The 13,055-nt window shown below is 39.5% G+C and overlaps 2 protein-coding genes across 7 annotated transcripts in view; both read left to right on the top strand.

Moving 5' to 3' along the window:
- The first annotated feature begins 1,097 nt into the window (after positions 1-1,097).
- Positions 1,098-5,448, top strand: med6 (mediator complex subunit 6). The gene is made up of 8 exons (XM_067614521.1): positions 1,098-1,167; positions 2,605-2,764; positions 3,166-3,257; positions 3,621-3,703; positions 3,817-3,925; positions 4,130-4,245; positions 4,366-4,393; positions 4,714-5,448. The coding sequence occupies exons 1-8, from the start codon at positions 1,146-1,148 to the stop codon at positions 4,842-4,844; spliced, it is 741 nt and encodes a 246-aa protein (XP_067470622.1). The 5' UTR covers positions 1,098-1,145; the 3' UTR covers positions 4,845-5,448.
- Positions 5,449-7,744: 2,296 nt separating this feature from the next.
- pcnx1 (pecanex 1) overlaps positions 7,745-13,055 on the top strand; it is a 35,568-nt gene continuing 30,257 nt past the window's right edge. For 3 of the 6 annotated variants that reach the window (XM_067614682.1, XM_067614681.1, XM_067614680.1), the window contains exons 1-3: positions 7,748-8,109; positions 9,851-10,062; positions 12,386-12,491. In XM_067614682.1, the coding sequence (XP_067470783.1) occupies positions 7,957-8,109; positions 9,851-10,062; positions 12,386-12,491 (471 nt within the window). In that variant the 5' untranslated portion in view covers positions 7,748-7,956. Of the gene's footprint in view, positions 8,110-9,850; positions 10,063-12,385; positions 12,492-13,055 lie in introns of all 6 variants that reach the window. The other 3 variants (XM_067614678.1, XM_067614677.1, XR_010931900.1) reach the window with 2 other exon arrangements.

The raw sequence follows: 13,055 nt of genomic DNA, 5'->3' as shown, positions 1-13,055 counted from the left end.
TTGCATTGTTTTTGATTTATTATAATAAAAGAATTAAAATGTCGTTCTAATTTCTCATTTAATTATATTTCTGTGTGTCATCCATGCAAGTTCTTGATGGGAGCACAGTCTCTCGCTCTTATCTCAAATTTGGAGGAATGCAGTCATGTCAGTCATCTCCTCTCAGATGTATCAGATAAAGATCATCCAGCTTGTCTCCTCTCGCCCGAGCAGTCTGCCTTTCTCCCTGACTGCTCGCTTTCTGCGCAGCCAGTTTGGACAGACACATGACGAGCTATAGTCCCTAATGACAGGCTATGATGTCATCCAAACTGGGGTTTATGCAGGTTAAAAGGGTGCTGCGAGCCTCCATTATACTCCATTATGAGGGGGGGTGCAGGCAGCCAGGTGATGAATAAGGTCGCCCCTTTTGCACTCTGTGTGTGTGTGTGTGTGTGTGTGTGTGTGTGTGTGTGTGTGTGTGTGTGTGTGTGTGTGTGTGTGTGTGTGTGTGTTGTAAGCTTGTTATTCACCATGCTCAAATCCATCTGTTCTGTCACACTCTCAGGGCAGTGAACTCAGCTGTCTGGGTGTGTCTCTGGAATTTCAGCTCTCTGGAGCAAATGCTGCATTGCTGACCATAAATGAAAGCCAGGACAGCTATTATATACGACTGGTTATTGAGAGATTAAAAGTATGCTTGTTTTTTTTTTTAATATTTTGTGCCTTTAAGTAGCCACAAAGGAACTGGGTGTGCCGTTGTTTTGTTAAGAAAGATGCGCACATGCACAAACACAAAGTCTCAAATACAAATTCAGTTGAATGATGCGTGAAATTAAAGTGCAGATACAATACAGCCAAATTAGGCACAAAAAATCAAAACACAGTGGAGTTAATTATGACATTTTTCATTTGTGCGTTTGATTTTTGTGTGTTTATGTGTATTAAAGAAAACAAAATAAAATCCTAAAAGTTATTATAGTGTTGTCTCTCTTTTGCAAACTAGTTGTCTTTTTTTATTTTTTAAAAATTAATTTACTACAATTTTTGTTTACACTTTATCTGTCCGCTTTACTCCAATTTAACTAATTAATATACGTCATCAAACTGCGACCCGGAACAGATCAGTTGATTACGTAATCTTAGTGAGACGATTTGTTTACATCATGGCGTCGGTGGATTTCAGAGGTAGCTAAATGACTGTTGTATTATTTGATTATCTGTTAAAGAATATTTTCAGGCTTTTTTGTTGTGGCCACATGTAATACGCCAGCGATTGACGTCGTATATTCGACATTTTGTGATAAAATAAATCTTCTATGAAGACCTTTGTCTCTTAGTGCTAGCAGCTAACTGTAGCAACGATTAGCATCTTCCCGGTTTGATTAGCATGTCGGCTAACTAACTCTGGATATTTGCTTGGATGGGCTCATTTCTTTTGTACAAACACATACAAATCTAAACACGTGAAGGACAATTACGTTAAATGCGGACCGAGGAAGATTCTCTACATACGTAACGCTAACGTTAGGTTTAGGCTACAAACATCCGATTCGGCTAGCTAATGTCTCGTAATGTTAGTGAAGCTCGATACGACATCAGATGGAATAACATTAAATAATCCCTCTATTAGTGGAATTTGGTGTTAAATATCTTTGGTGCTTTTGTTAATTGATTGGTAAATAATTAGTCACTGCTGCTGAAGTATTGGCAGCACTCAAATGTCTATTTTTTAGCCCCAGTGTGTGCCTCCCATGTATTAGCATTACCGTTAACTTACTGACAGTTAGTTGTTATGTTATTACATGAGAGGAGCAAACGTGGAGATTTATGAGGAGAAATTATATTCAGCTTTTATTTTGATGGCTATATCGAGCTGCAACGATTAGTCAATTAATCGGTTACTTATTAGTTGTTAGCTATTATGATAATCAAGAAGTCGTTTTACTAAGTTTTTAAGCAAAAATGACAAACATTTGCAGGTTCCAGGCTCTCAAATTTGAGGATTTGATGCTTTTTAATGTTGTAAACAATAGTAAACTGAATTTCTTTGAGTTTTGACTGTTTGTTGGACAAAATAAACAATCTGAAAATGTCACCTTGGGCTGTGGGGAACTATAACAGGCATTTTTCACTATTTTCTGGCATTTTATGGACCAAACAATCAAGAAGATAATCAACAGATTAATGGATAATAATACTTAAAATAATACTAAATACTTAAAACCAACAACAAAGTCAAGAAACAATGAGAACATATATTTGCTTAGTCAATAATTAGAGGGAGGTAAACATCATATCTTAAAACCTAACTCTATTGAAGTAAGGTTTTGCCAGTTAGGTTTTCCAAAGTCTTCCAGCCCTGAAGGTAAAGTCCTTATTGAAGCTACCTTGACTAATACTCTTTCCACATCAAAGTGACATTAAAACCTGAGGCTGCGGTCTTGCTAGTATGATGTGTATGATATTAGTTCCCCATTAATCAATGCTATAAAAATGTTCAGTATAATACTGAAATCAACTCGAACCTCACATGTAACCAATGTAAACTGAAATTGGCTTGATCTCAGCCAAGTATATTAGTAAATATTCTCATTCAATGTTGACTCCTTGTTCAATTTGCAGACAACCTTCTTGGGATTTCCTGGGTGGACAGCGGCTGGGTGCCTATTCTTAACCCTGGAAATGTGCTGGACTATTTCTCTGAGAGGAGCAACCCCTTTTATGATCGAACCTGTAATAATGAGGTAGTGAAGATGCAGCGGCTTACTCTGGAGCATCTGAAGTAAGTTCATAGTGCACAGTTGGATTCGGTGGGATTTTGCGAATAGTTGCACGTAATTAAAGATGAAATGTGATGGGTAGTGGGGTGAATAATCCAGGTTCAAGGTTTATTGTTAGCAAACAGCTCTTCTGGTGGGGTATTGTTGAGCAAGACAGTCCCTACCAGCTCCATTTAAGCCTGACTTCTCACTGCAATTTAGTTTCAAGGACTAAGTGTCACAGTAAAATAAAAGCAGTATTAGCTCCAAAGAAGATAGTGAATGCAATGTAAGATTCATGGCACTTAATCAACATGTGGACCTTGTACATTATACATTAAAAAGGACCAGAAACATATTTTCATTTGTATCATTGAGTGACATGCCAAACTAAATGCAAACATTGTTTTTGTCTCATTTTCAGTCAGATGGTGGGAGTGGAGTACATTCTTCTTCATGCTCAGGAGCCAATTCTTTATATAATCCGTAAACAACAGAGGCAGTCACCGACACAATGTGAGCAGCGTTGCATCTTAAGAATTCAATGTTTATTGCATGTACATGTGGTATCACAACTACCTGCACTTGTCATTATTCCTGTAATTATGTTACTATGTGTCTCACTGAAGTAAAGGGGAAATGCTTCAATGGACTATTGGTTGTACACCTGACCGCTGGTGTCCTCAGTATCATTATCCAGCAGTATAAATGTTGTCACAGGTTACAAAACATTCAAGAACTGTTATATTAGTTTTGTTTAAACACCAGTTATTGGATTTGTAATCAATCCCACCTTACTGACTTTTACTGTCACAAAAAGTAACAAATATTTAAACACACACGCACAATCTTGCTTGACTGTATGTCTCCACCCTCCAGTGATTCCCTTGGCTGACTACTACATCATAGCTGGAGTTGTGTATCAAGCCCCAGATCTGGGAACAGTAATCAGCTCCAGAGTGGTGAGAACTTATAATGTGGTCTTTTATGATACACTTAAAACAGTGAAAGTTTATTGAAGGGAGATTTAAGTAGTAGTAAGAAACTGAAGACACATGAATCATATCTATTTTAGCTTTCTGCTGTCCATGGAATCCAGTCTGCGTTTGATGAGGCCATGTCATATTGTCGCTATCACCCATCCAAAGGATACTGGTGGCATTTCAAGGACCAGGAGGAGAGAGGTTAGGTTTTTGACACTTCATTTCAGCAGTGCAACAATGATTACATTGTGGTACTAACCATAATGTACCAAGCTCACTAAATACTGAGGAGTACAAGAGCCAGAGCTGCAATCCTGGAATATTTATAAAAGCAATAGCAAGTTCAAGTTTGACTTGATGATTTTGGCAAAAGCTGATAAACAAAATGCTTTGCTTTCTCCAAAGAAAAAGCCAAGCCTAAGACTAAGAAGAAAGAGGAGCCTAGTTCACTGTTTCAGAGGCACCGTGTAGACACTCTCCTTATGGACCTCAGGTCAAAATTTCCGCCAACTTTCTACCAGGTACGTGTTATACTGGCTCAAAATATTAATGTACAATCTTCTCAGTCTTTTCCCAGGAATTTTTCCCAGAAAAATAATTATTTCATGTTAATATGATTTTTTTTCCTTCTGCAATTTCAGCCTAAGCCTGGCGAGAAGCCTATTCCAGGTATGATCTTGATAGTTATAAAATCTAATTATATTCGGATATTAAAGTTACATAATTATTAGTGTCTGTGTCTGTCTTTCTGTGCTTTGCATTTAAATTTTGTGCATTTGTGGTATTATTACACTTGGTCTTTGTATTAGTGGCTGTGCTTCTGGATTATTTCCTAAACATTCAGAATTTTAATTAGTATAAATTTGGCTTAGACATTTAATTTTCGAGGTAGATTGTGTTCACATTTCAATGTAGCTGGAGTAGAAACAGCTGCCCAACATCCACAAATTCCATGAGTTTCCCTCTAATTGTATACTGTTGTATTGCAGTCGAGGTGAAGAAGGAGCCTGAACCTCCCACAGAAGCTGTCAAACAAGAGGAGAGGGAGCCAGCCACAAAGTCCTCTGCTCCAGCTCCACCAAGCAAGCCGCCTCCCGAGAAGCGAGCAAGGCTACAGTGACAGCCGTTCCTCTCGCAATCTGGAGAAAGACAGTGGACAGTCCTACAGCACTAACCGGAAGAACAGTTGAAGATCATTAGAATTTCTCTTCAAGTTTCTAAAATTGCAAGATCATCCGCCACTCCGCTCATTTGATCAGTCGACAGGATGCTGTGAACGAACGTGGCAGTTGTCTGTTTCAGTGCCAGGACTACTTTTATACTGTAACCTTAGTCTTGTGCGCTTAATAGGTTTGGCATCATGAACATTTCAGGCAGCTGTACTACAAACAGGGGTTAACTGCATGATGTCAGCAGGCATCTCGCAGCGTACGCTAAGGATGTGGCTTTTTTTGATGATAAGCTGACATCAGCATCAGTGTCGGTTTACTGATGACATCAGCGTTATGTTTGTGTTGTGGCGACTTCAGAGGACAGATTCATTCCCGCTCTGCTTTTACAGGAAAATGTGTCACAAATGTATCATCTTGTATGAAAAGGCAGAGAGCTTCCTGACCGTAGCACCCTTATTTGACTACATACACTTTCAACTGCTTTTTGAAAGGAATTCTCCACTTTAATATCTTGCTTTGTTTGTTTTTGTATTAAAAGTATCAGCTACTATATCCTGATGTGTTTTATTGTTGACAAGTAACAGTCTCCAGTTTTGCTCGATCAGTTTTCACATCCTCTGAGCAAAATATCATCTTAAATGTAAGTGAAATCATTTCATCATTTCATCACCTCAGGGCTGAAATGCTTGTGGTTTACTTTTTTTCTAAGCACCTTTAACTACACTTAAAGGCTTCCTGACCTTTTTTGTATAATTACCGTCAAACCTGGATGTATTAATCAAATCATATTCAAATAAATATTGATTAATTGGATGTTGATGGGCAGTGTACAGACTAAATTTGCAGATAAATCTACATCTCTAATGCTCCTTAACAAATCTTTATAATCTGTGTTTGCAAAATACAATGTACCGCTACTCTGCCCTTAGTTCCCTTTTGTACCTAATCGAAGAGGATGGTCTTTAGTGGTGGAAAGTACTGTATTTTAGTTCAATTTTGAGGTACTTTGATTGAGATTCCACATCTACTCCACTGCGTTTCAGAGGGAAAAGTACTTTTTACACCACATTTGTCTGACAGCTGGAGTTACTGGTTACTTTACAGATAAAGAGCTTTGTTAACAGTTCCACCGAAGACATTTCCTCTTTAAACTGCTCACATGATTTCATTTAAATTTGTTCTAGGGCCAAAGAAGTTAAATCATCCAGTATTTCACAACAATAACAGATTTTTTCTTCTTTCTTGCAACTTTTATCATCTGACTTCTCACATTTATCTGGTGACCCACTGACGGGTGCCTTACTTCTATGCTGGGAACCACCGGACTACACTACCGATCTGAAAATAAAACAGTTAAAATTATCTCTGACTTACACACTGGTGCATCAATATTAACAATGTAATGATGTAATATATAATAATAGACCAGTCACAGGGACTATTTTCTTTCAGAATGAGTACTTTTGATACTTTAAAGTACATTTGCTGCCAGTGCTTTTGTGCTTTTACTTATGTAATTTTACCTGGGGTATTTTTACATCGTCATATTGATACTTTTACTTAGGTAAAGGATCTGAATACTTCTTCCACCAATGGTGGTCTTGGCTTCTTTTTTAAATTTACAAAAGGGTATGAACAGAGCAGTGGTGGGAAGTAACCATGTACATTTACTTAAGTACTGTACTTAAGTAAAAAATTGAGGTACTTGTACATTACTTGAGTATTTCCATTTTACACTACTTTATACTTCCACTCCACTACATTTCAGAGGGAAAAATTGTACTCTATACTCCACTACATTTATCTGACAGCTTTAGTTACTTTTCAGATGGAGATTTGACACAATGGATAATATAACAAGCTTTTAAAATACAACACATTGTTAAAGATGAAACCAGTGGTTTCCAACCTTTTTGACTTTTGACATCTCACAAAAAGCAGTGTGTAGTCGGGGTCACATTTCAGATGTCTATGACTTGTTAACAGCTCCACCAAATAGTGATTTTCCCCTCTAAACTTCTCACATGGTTTCATTTCAATAAATGTTCAAATGATCCAATATTTCACCAAAAATCAAAGATTAGAGAAAAAGTCCAAAAACTGAAAACAGATTAGTGTATCAGAACTTTTTTCTTCTTTTCTCTCCCATTAATCATCTCACAACCCCTCAGATTTATCTGGTGACCCTTTGGAGGGGCCTGACCCCTAGTTTGGGAACCACTGGACTAAACTAACTAACTGTATATAAAGTAGTTGATACTAGCTCCATTTCCAGCAGCTACAACAGTAACATGCTGCTTACACACTGATGCTTAAGTATTAATAGTCTAATGATGTCATATATAATAATATATCAATCAGAGGGACCAAACCACTACTTTTACTGCAATACTATAACTACATTACGTACTTTTACTTGGGTAAGGTTTCTCATGCAGGACTTTAACTTGTAATGGAGTATTTTCACATTGCTGTATTGGTACTTCACGTCAGTAAATGATCTGAATACTTCTTTCACCACTGGGATTGAGGATAAAACGCATAGTTCACGTTTGATCTTCTCTGTAAGCAATGGGAGAGTAAAATCAGCAGGTGTCGCCAGTTGGTCATATATGTTTCTGACCCTCATTCCGAATAATACATTTTAGTTTATGCATTTGTGTTGTGACTGTCATGCTGAAGTCTAACATGCATTGTCACTCGCCACTTATGCATTTACACCCAGGAGAGGGAGCTAAAAGCACGAAATCATCACATAGCAATGATGCACGTTTGAAGATATTTTGGCATAGACCGCTTCCATGGCTACTACTCTATATTGATACCACGAAGAAGAAGCTTCTCGCAGGGCGTGGTGGGATAGTAGTCTCCTCGGGTGGGAGGACTGGAAACAGTGCCCCAGCTGGCTGGCTAGCAGCGGCAGCAGCAGTAGCAGAGAAGATGGCTGCAGAGGGGATTTTCAGGCCAATGTCTGAAAACAGAGCACCGTTTGTCATGTTCAGCGACGACTAGCCAGCGTGTCACCCCCAGGTTGGTCGGATTCGGAGGGGATACAACAACATGGGGTCGCAGACACTACAGATCCTGAGGCAGGGGGTCTGGGCTTCAATCACAGGCGGGTGGTACTACGACCCCGATCAAAATACATTCGTCAACGCTTTACATCTCTATATCTGGCTGTTTTTGCTATGTTTCCCCTTCACACTATACATGGTGAGTGCTGTTGCTTTTCCAAACCTCCCTTTTAATCCCTTTATTTGTGTATTTTTTTTTGTCATGACTGTTGACAACGTAAGTTACCAAGTGTCCGTTAGGTTAGCTGCCACAGGATAGTAACGGTCGGTCTCTGTCTATTATCTGGAGCGCAGACAATGTAACGTGTCGTTAAACTAGCAAAACCTGACGGAATACTGTAACTATATTTAAAATAATCTACAAAACCATACGGTTGTCGGATTTATAGGCGGTTAAACATGGTTTAGAGGGCAAAATTAACGAAATAATCCGTAAATGCCTCCCCTTTAAAGTGTAGCATCCACCAACTAGATGGGACCAGAAAGCTCTTTTGTTTAAATTCTGTTTATTTATCACTGTGAATGATGCAGTTATGATCCGTTGTTAAGGATAATCAGTCGATTACACTGTGCTAGGCTGTAATCAGGGAATTTAATTTCCCTTCCCCCTCCTCTTATCTAGTTGCTTTCCTCCTGTCTGTAGTGATTTGTGATATCACCAGTTTTCAGAAGCTACCAGCTGTGACTGTAAGAGCACAGCTGACAAGGATGTAACAGTAATCTGGCAATTGTAGAGGCTCAAATGACTGACTTTTATGTGCTTATTTCATTTGTCACATAAGGTCTTTGTTGTCCCTTTTGTTTCCTAAAAGCACTATGTATTATGTGTTTACTTTTGGACAATGCCCTCTTAACTGTCCCAGAAGGACTTGACCCATCAGCAGTGCCGGGTATAGTTTGCTTGTGCCTGTTATTTATGGGTTGTTTGTCAAATAATAACACTTTAACTGCCCTAAACAGAACAGCTGGAGTACAGGACAGGTTCAGATGTCACCGAATGATTCTCTTTTTCACACATGCATCGCTATAAACAAACTCGTATCAGGAAATGGCTGTTTGCTAAGCATACTAACTTCTATATCAAGAAGCCGATGTTTCGAATTGGTCTGTGGTTTCCGTTCTATTCCTGGAGTGGAAATACATTGGTCAGCTCTGTGGTTTATATTGCACCACAGGTTTGAGTGGTGCTGGTGTTGGTAATAACTGCAAACAGATGCAGCAGGATATCTCAAGGACAACAGAGACACGGAAGCTGGAGCTCAGACACCTTGTGGTAAACACACAGGTGCTCGGCTCTCTGAAGGCAATTAATAGAGACATTAAAATGATAATTGAATGCAGTAATGCCCGTATGTGTCATAAATAATAATGCATTCGATTTTTTCTTTCAGCTGTGTTAAGGGGATACACAAGAACTTGGATACAATAGTTGGTTACTGTTGATCAGTTCAATTCCTGTCAGCACGTGATGTGTCAGCTGTCGCTCATTATGTCCCTCAGCAAGACATCGAACGGCCTACCTGCTGTCTCATCGCCTCTTTGGATAAACATGAAAGCTAAAATCTAGAGTGGGCTTTTTTAAAAATGCATTTCTGCTCCTTTTCTTTATTGTCCTTTTCAAGAAGAACAAAAACAAACTCAGACTATAATGATGATATGAAATTACATAACGGAAATTTAATCAAATCTTGACCCTTGAGATGAATAAAGGAAAACGAATAAACACAAGACACTACAGGAAGAAAAAAAGGGATGCAGAGTCACATACAGTAAATTAAGCGTGCAATCAAAAGTACATTCAGTTCCCTAATAAGTATAATTGAAGTATCACTAGCAGTAGTGGTCTCACAGTTAATTTCTACTTCCTTCTCTAATCCCAGGCATTGCCGCCAACCATGGTGATTGTGGGAATCTACTGTGGTGTGATTGCTGCCATGTTTCTGCTGCTGAAGACGGTGAATTACCGCCTCCACCATGCCCTGGATGAGGGGGAGGTGGTGGAGCAAGCCAAGGAGACACAGGGCAGCAGAAGCGGCACCGAGGGGGCTAATGACGGCGGTGTCACCCGTCGGGAGGACAGCAACGGCCCGGGGTAAGTTCACGTCCTCCACCACCCGATGGAGGATATCTGGAGATAAAAGACAAAGACACTCCATGAGTGTGAACAACTAAACCGCTCAGATGATGAAGCAGATAAAGTACTCTGCAAAGGCTCTGTAGGAGTATTGTGTGTGAGGTAGAAGATGCTTTCTCATCATGACGTGTCACATGGTGTGTGATTGTGGAGTGAGTCAAGACTTTTAGAAGTGATGTAATCTGGAGTTGTCTATTAGCTCTGAGGTCAAAGGTCTAGTCCTCCAGCGGTGATGTGTAGACGAGACGCAGGCTGCTACAAGGAGAATCAATAAATTGCCTCAAAGACTTCCAGACAGTTTAAGTCATGTCCAGCTGTAACAGCAGCAGATTTTTATTTTTACCTCATTTGACCTTTTATTTGGTAGACGTACAACTGATAGAGACAGAGGTTTGTAGGCTGGGTTCAAATGATGATATGATACAAGCCGAGCAATACGAACCACCAGGACACCCCAGGAAAATTACTTCTACAGTAATTACATTATTTGTCATTTGTTGTCAGTATGGTTTGTGCTGAGAAGTGTGTTGTGAAGCATTATTTTTAAATGCATTATAAGACTATTGACATTTATTTGTCACTTATTATGCACTGCAGCTCTTGGTACATGCTACGCAGAGCTTTACATCGTTAGAGTGGTGTTTAAGGCATCAGTATGCTCCAGCCGAAGTGCTAGAAAAACGGCCAAAACAGTTTCTGAAACCCTCTCCTTAACACAACTCTCCACTGTCAGAAGTCCAAGCATTTGTAATTTCCCCAAAAACTGACAATCCATCATCACGCCCAATTCACACGGCGATGAGACAGGTGTGTGGAGGTGAGAAAGAAGGCATTGTTTGACCTTCTCCCTCTCGCCCCTCTCTCACAACTCCTGGCACTTTTCGAGTCTTCAAAATGAGCGCAACTCTGTGAATGACTTCAGGAAAGATTGTTTTGCGTCTCGCCCCTCTCTATGTTGGCAGGCTTTTCACTCCTGCCTTCAAGTGTGGTCCATTTGGAACAGCTGTAAACACATTGTCCTTCTCTCGTGGGAACTAGTTCTTTCCGTGCCCGCCTTTTATACCTTGTTTGTGCATAGACACGTTAATATTCACTTATAAAAATAACACAGTAGAAGCTGTTATACCTCTAATACCACAGATTCCTTCAGACTTTGGAGACTTTCTTAATGCACATACAGTTCAATATGTAACCTATTATTAAAGACAGGTGTGTTGACAGTGAAATATGCGCTAATTAATGCTTTATTTAGGGTAATTAATGACCTCATTAGCATGTGGGTTATTTTTAGTATAATGTTCGACTGCGGCGCCTCCTGTTTCATTTAACAAAAAAAATGAAACAATATTAAAGGATTACGCAAATTGAAAAAGCTTTATGTCATCCGTTACCAAGAAATAACGCGTGTTGTAGCATCTTACAAAGTACAAAATAATGTGTTAAACTCTGCCTCTGAATGCCAGTCCTCTGTCTCTTTTTTAATATAGAGGTTCAGCTCTCATTCAGAAGGAACAAAGCCAGTGAGGTTGCAGCATTTTCCTGCCCATGACTTGAAGAAGTGACTCATATTCACATTCCAGAGAGAGTGCTTAGCAGGACGCTGAGAGAGAGGAAAGGCAGCAAGAAGAATGAGAGCTCTTGACCACAGGGGCAGTTGCAGTCACAGCTTTGCCCGCACATCTGGAGTTACATTCCAGGTTGTTTGAGTTTACAGTAGAGCAGACAAGCCGAGCTGATGTTGATTAAGGTGTTTTTGCACCAACTCCCACTCATTTTCCTTTCACCGGTACTTTTTTCCAGTCTCCTTTCCCTTCGCGCTTTGTGTTGTAGTATAACTTGGAGTGTTTGATTTGTGGTTTGACCCGTTCTGAAACATTTTTGGCATATGGAAATGATTTATAGACAATCCCCTGCAAGTTGTTTGTTTCGACATACCAACTGGTTAAACAAGCACGTCCGGGCTAAATATAGGCAGAGAGAAAATTTACATGGAGGCTTTCATCTGTTTTTGCTCTTTCCGTTGAGTTTTAAAAAGGATGTAAAATACAGGCCTGCTTAATAAAGTTACGTGATGTGTTTTTCCCCTAGAATGAGTCAGGTTGGCTGAGCGAAAGGAAGGAGGTAAATGAGATGTTAAAGGGCCGACAGACAAACAAGCTGAACAGAATGGATGTCACATTTCACTCTGCGCCATCCATCCAGATTTAAGGGGAGGAATTGTGCTGTTCATGTGCTGGTAATACAAGTGTGTGTGTGTGTGTGTCTTTGTCTGTCTGTACAGGGACCCTGGAGGGGGTATTGAGATGGCAGACTTTATCAGGCAAGAGACTCCGCCAGTCGACTGCAGTTCCAGAAACTCCTATATTGGGATGGAGTCTAACCAGCAGGTAAGCAGAAGAACACTGGTGTACTGCATACTGCATACCATAGTGACACGAGTATAAGATGACTCTGATTATAAAACCCCCACCCCTACTTTTTAGTAGGCAAATGCATAAATATAATAAAAGTAATCTAATTTTGATTTGACTCACTTAAAACCAAATACAGCAAACATGGAAAAACAGTACAGCCCACTGGTATAATCCCATGTACCATCTCAGGTAAAATCAGCATTAACCAATCTATTAGTATACCGTATTAACCGACCATCATTTGCTCTATTCTACACAAATATGAAGAGGCAGAGAAAAAGACAGACAGGGACAGATACAGAGATACAAAAATAGTGTGTGTTGAATGCCAAATTACATTTCTGTAGGGCTGGGTAACAAGCATCTATTCACGTTAGCTCAATCGGTGCCAAATTTCACTACCTTGAGAGCGGGTTGTGTTGTGAATTCAAATAAATATTGATAAGATTCATTATGAGCCTTTCAAAAAATCTCTCCTAGTTTACCACTTGTTGCAAGTGTACATCTGGGTGAGATAGAGTACATTAGAGAGGAAGA

Source organism: Thunnus thynnus, chromosome 16 (assembly GCF_963924715.1).
Source record: "Thunnus thynnus chromosome 16, fThuThy2.1, whole genome shotgun sequence".
NCBI classification, from domain to species: Eukaryota; Metazoa; Chordata; class Actinopteri; order Scombriformes; family Scombridae; genus Thunnus; species Thunnus thynnus.
This window is presented reverse-complemented; position numbering and strand designations above follow the sequence as displayed.

Bases quoted from the DNA above. Each gene is read 5' to 3' on its own strand.
- med6 (XM_067614521.1), top strand. From the start codon at position 1,146: ATGGCGTCGGTGGATTTCAGAG. The intron at 3,258-3,620 runs GTGAGCAGCGTT...TCCACCCTCCAG, and splicing joins GAGGCAGTCACCGACACAAT to TGATTCCCTTGGCTGACTAC. The intron at 4,394-4,713 runs GTATGATCTTGA...GTTGTATTGCAG, and splicing joins TGGCGAGAAGCCTATTCCAG to TCGAGGTGAAGAAGGAGCCT.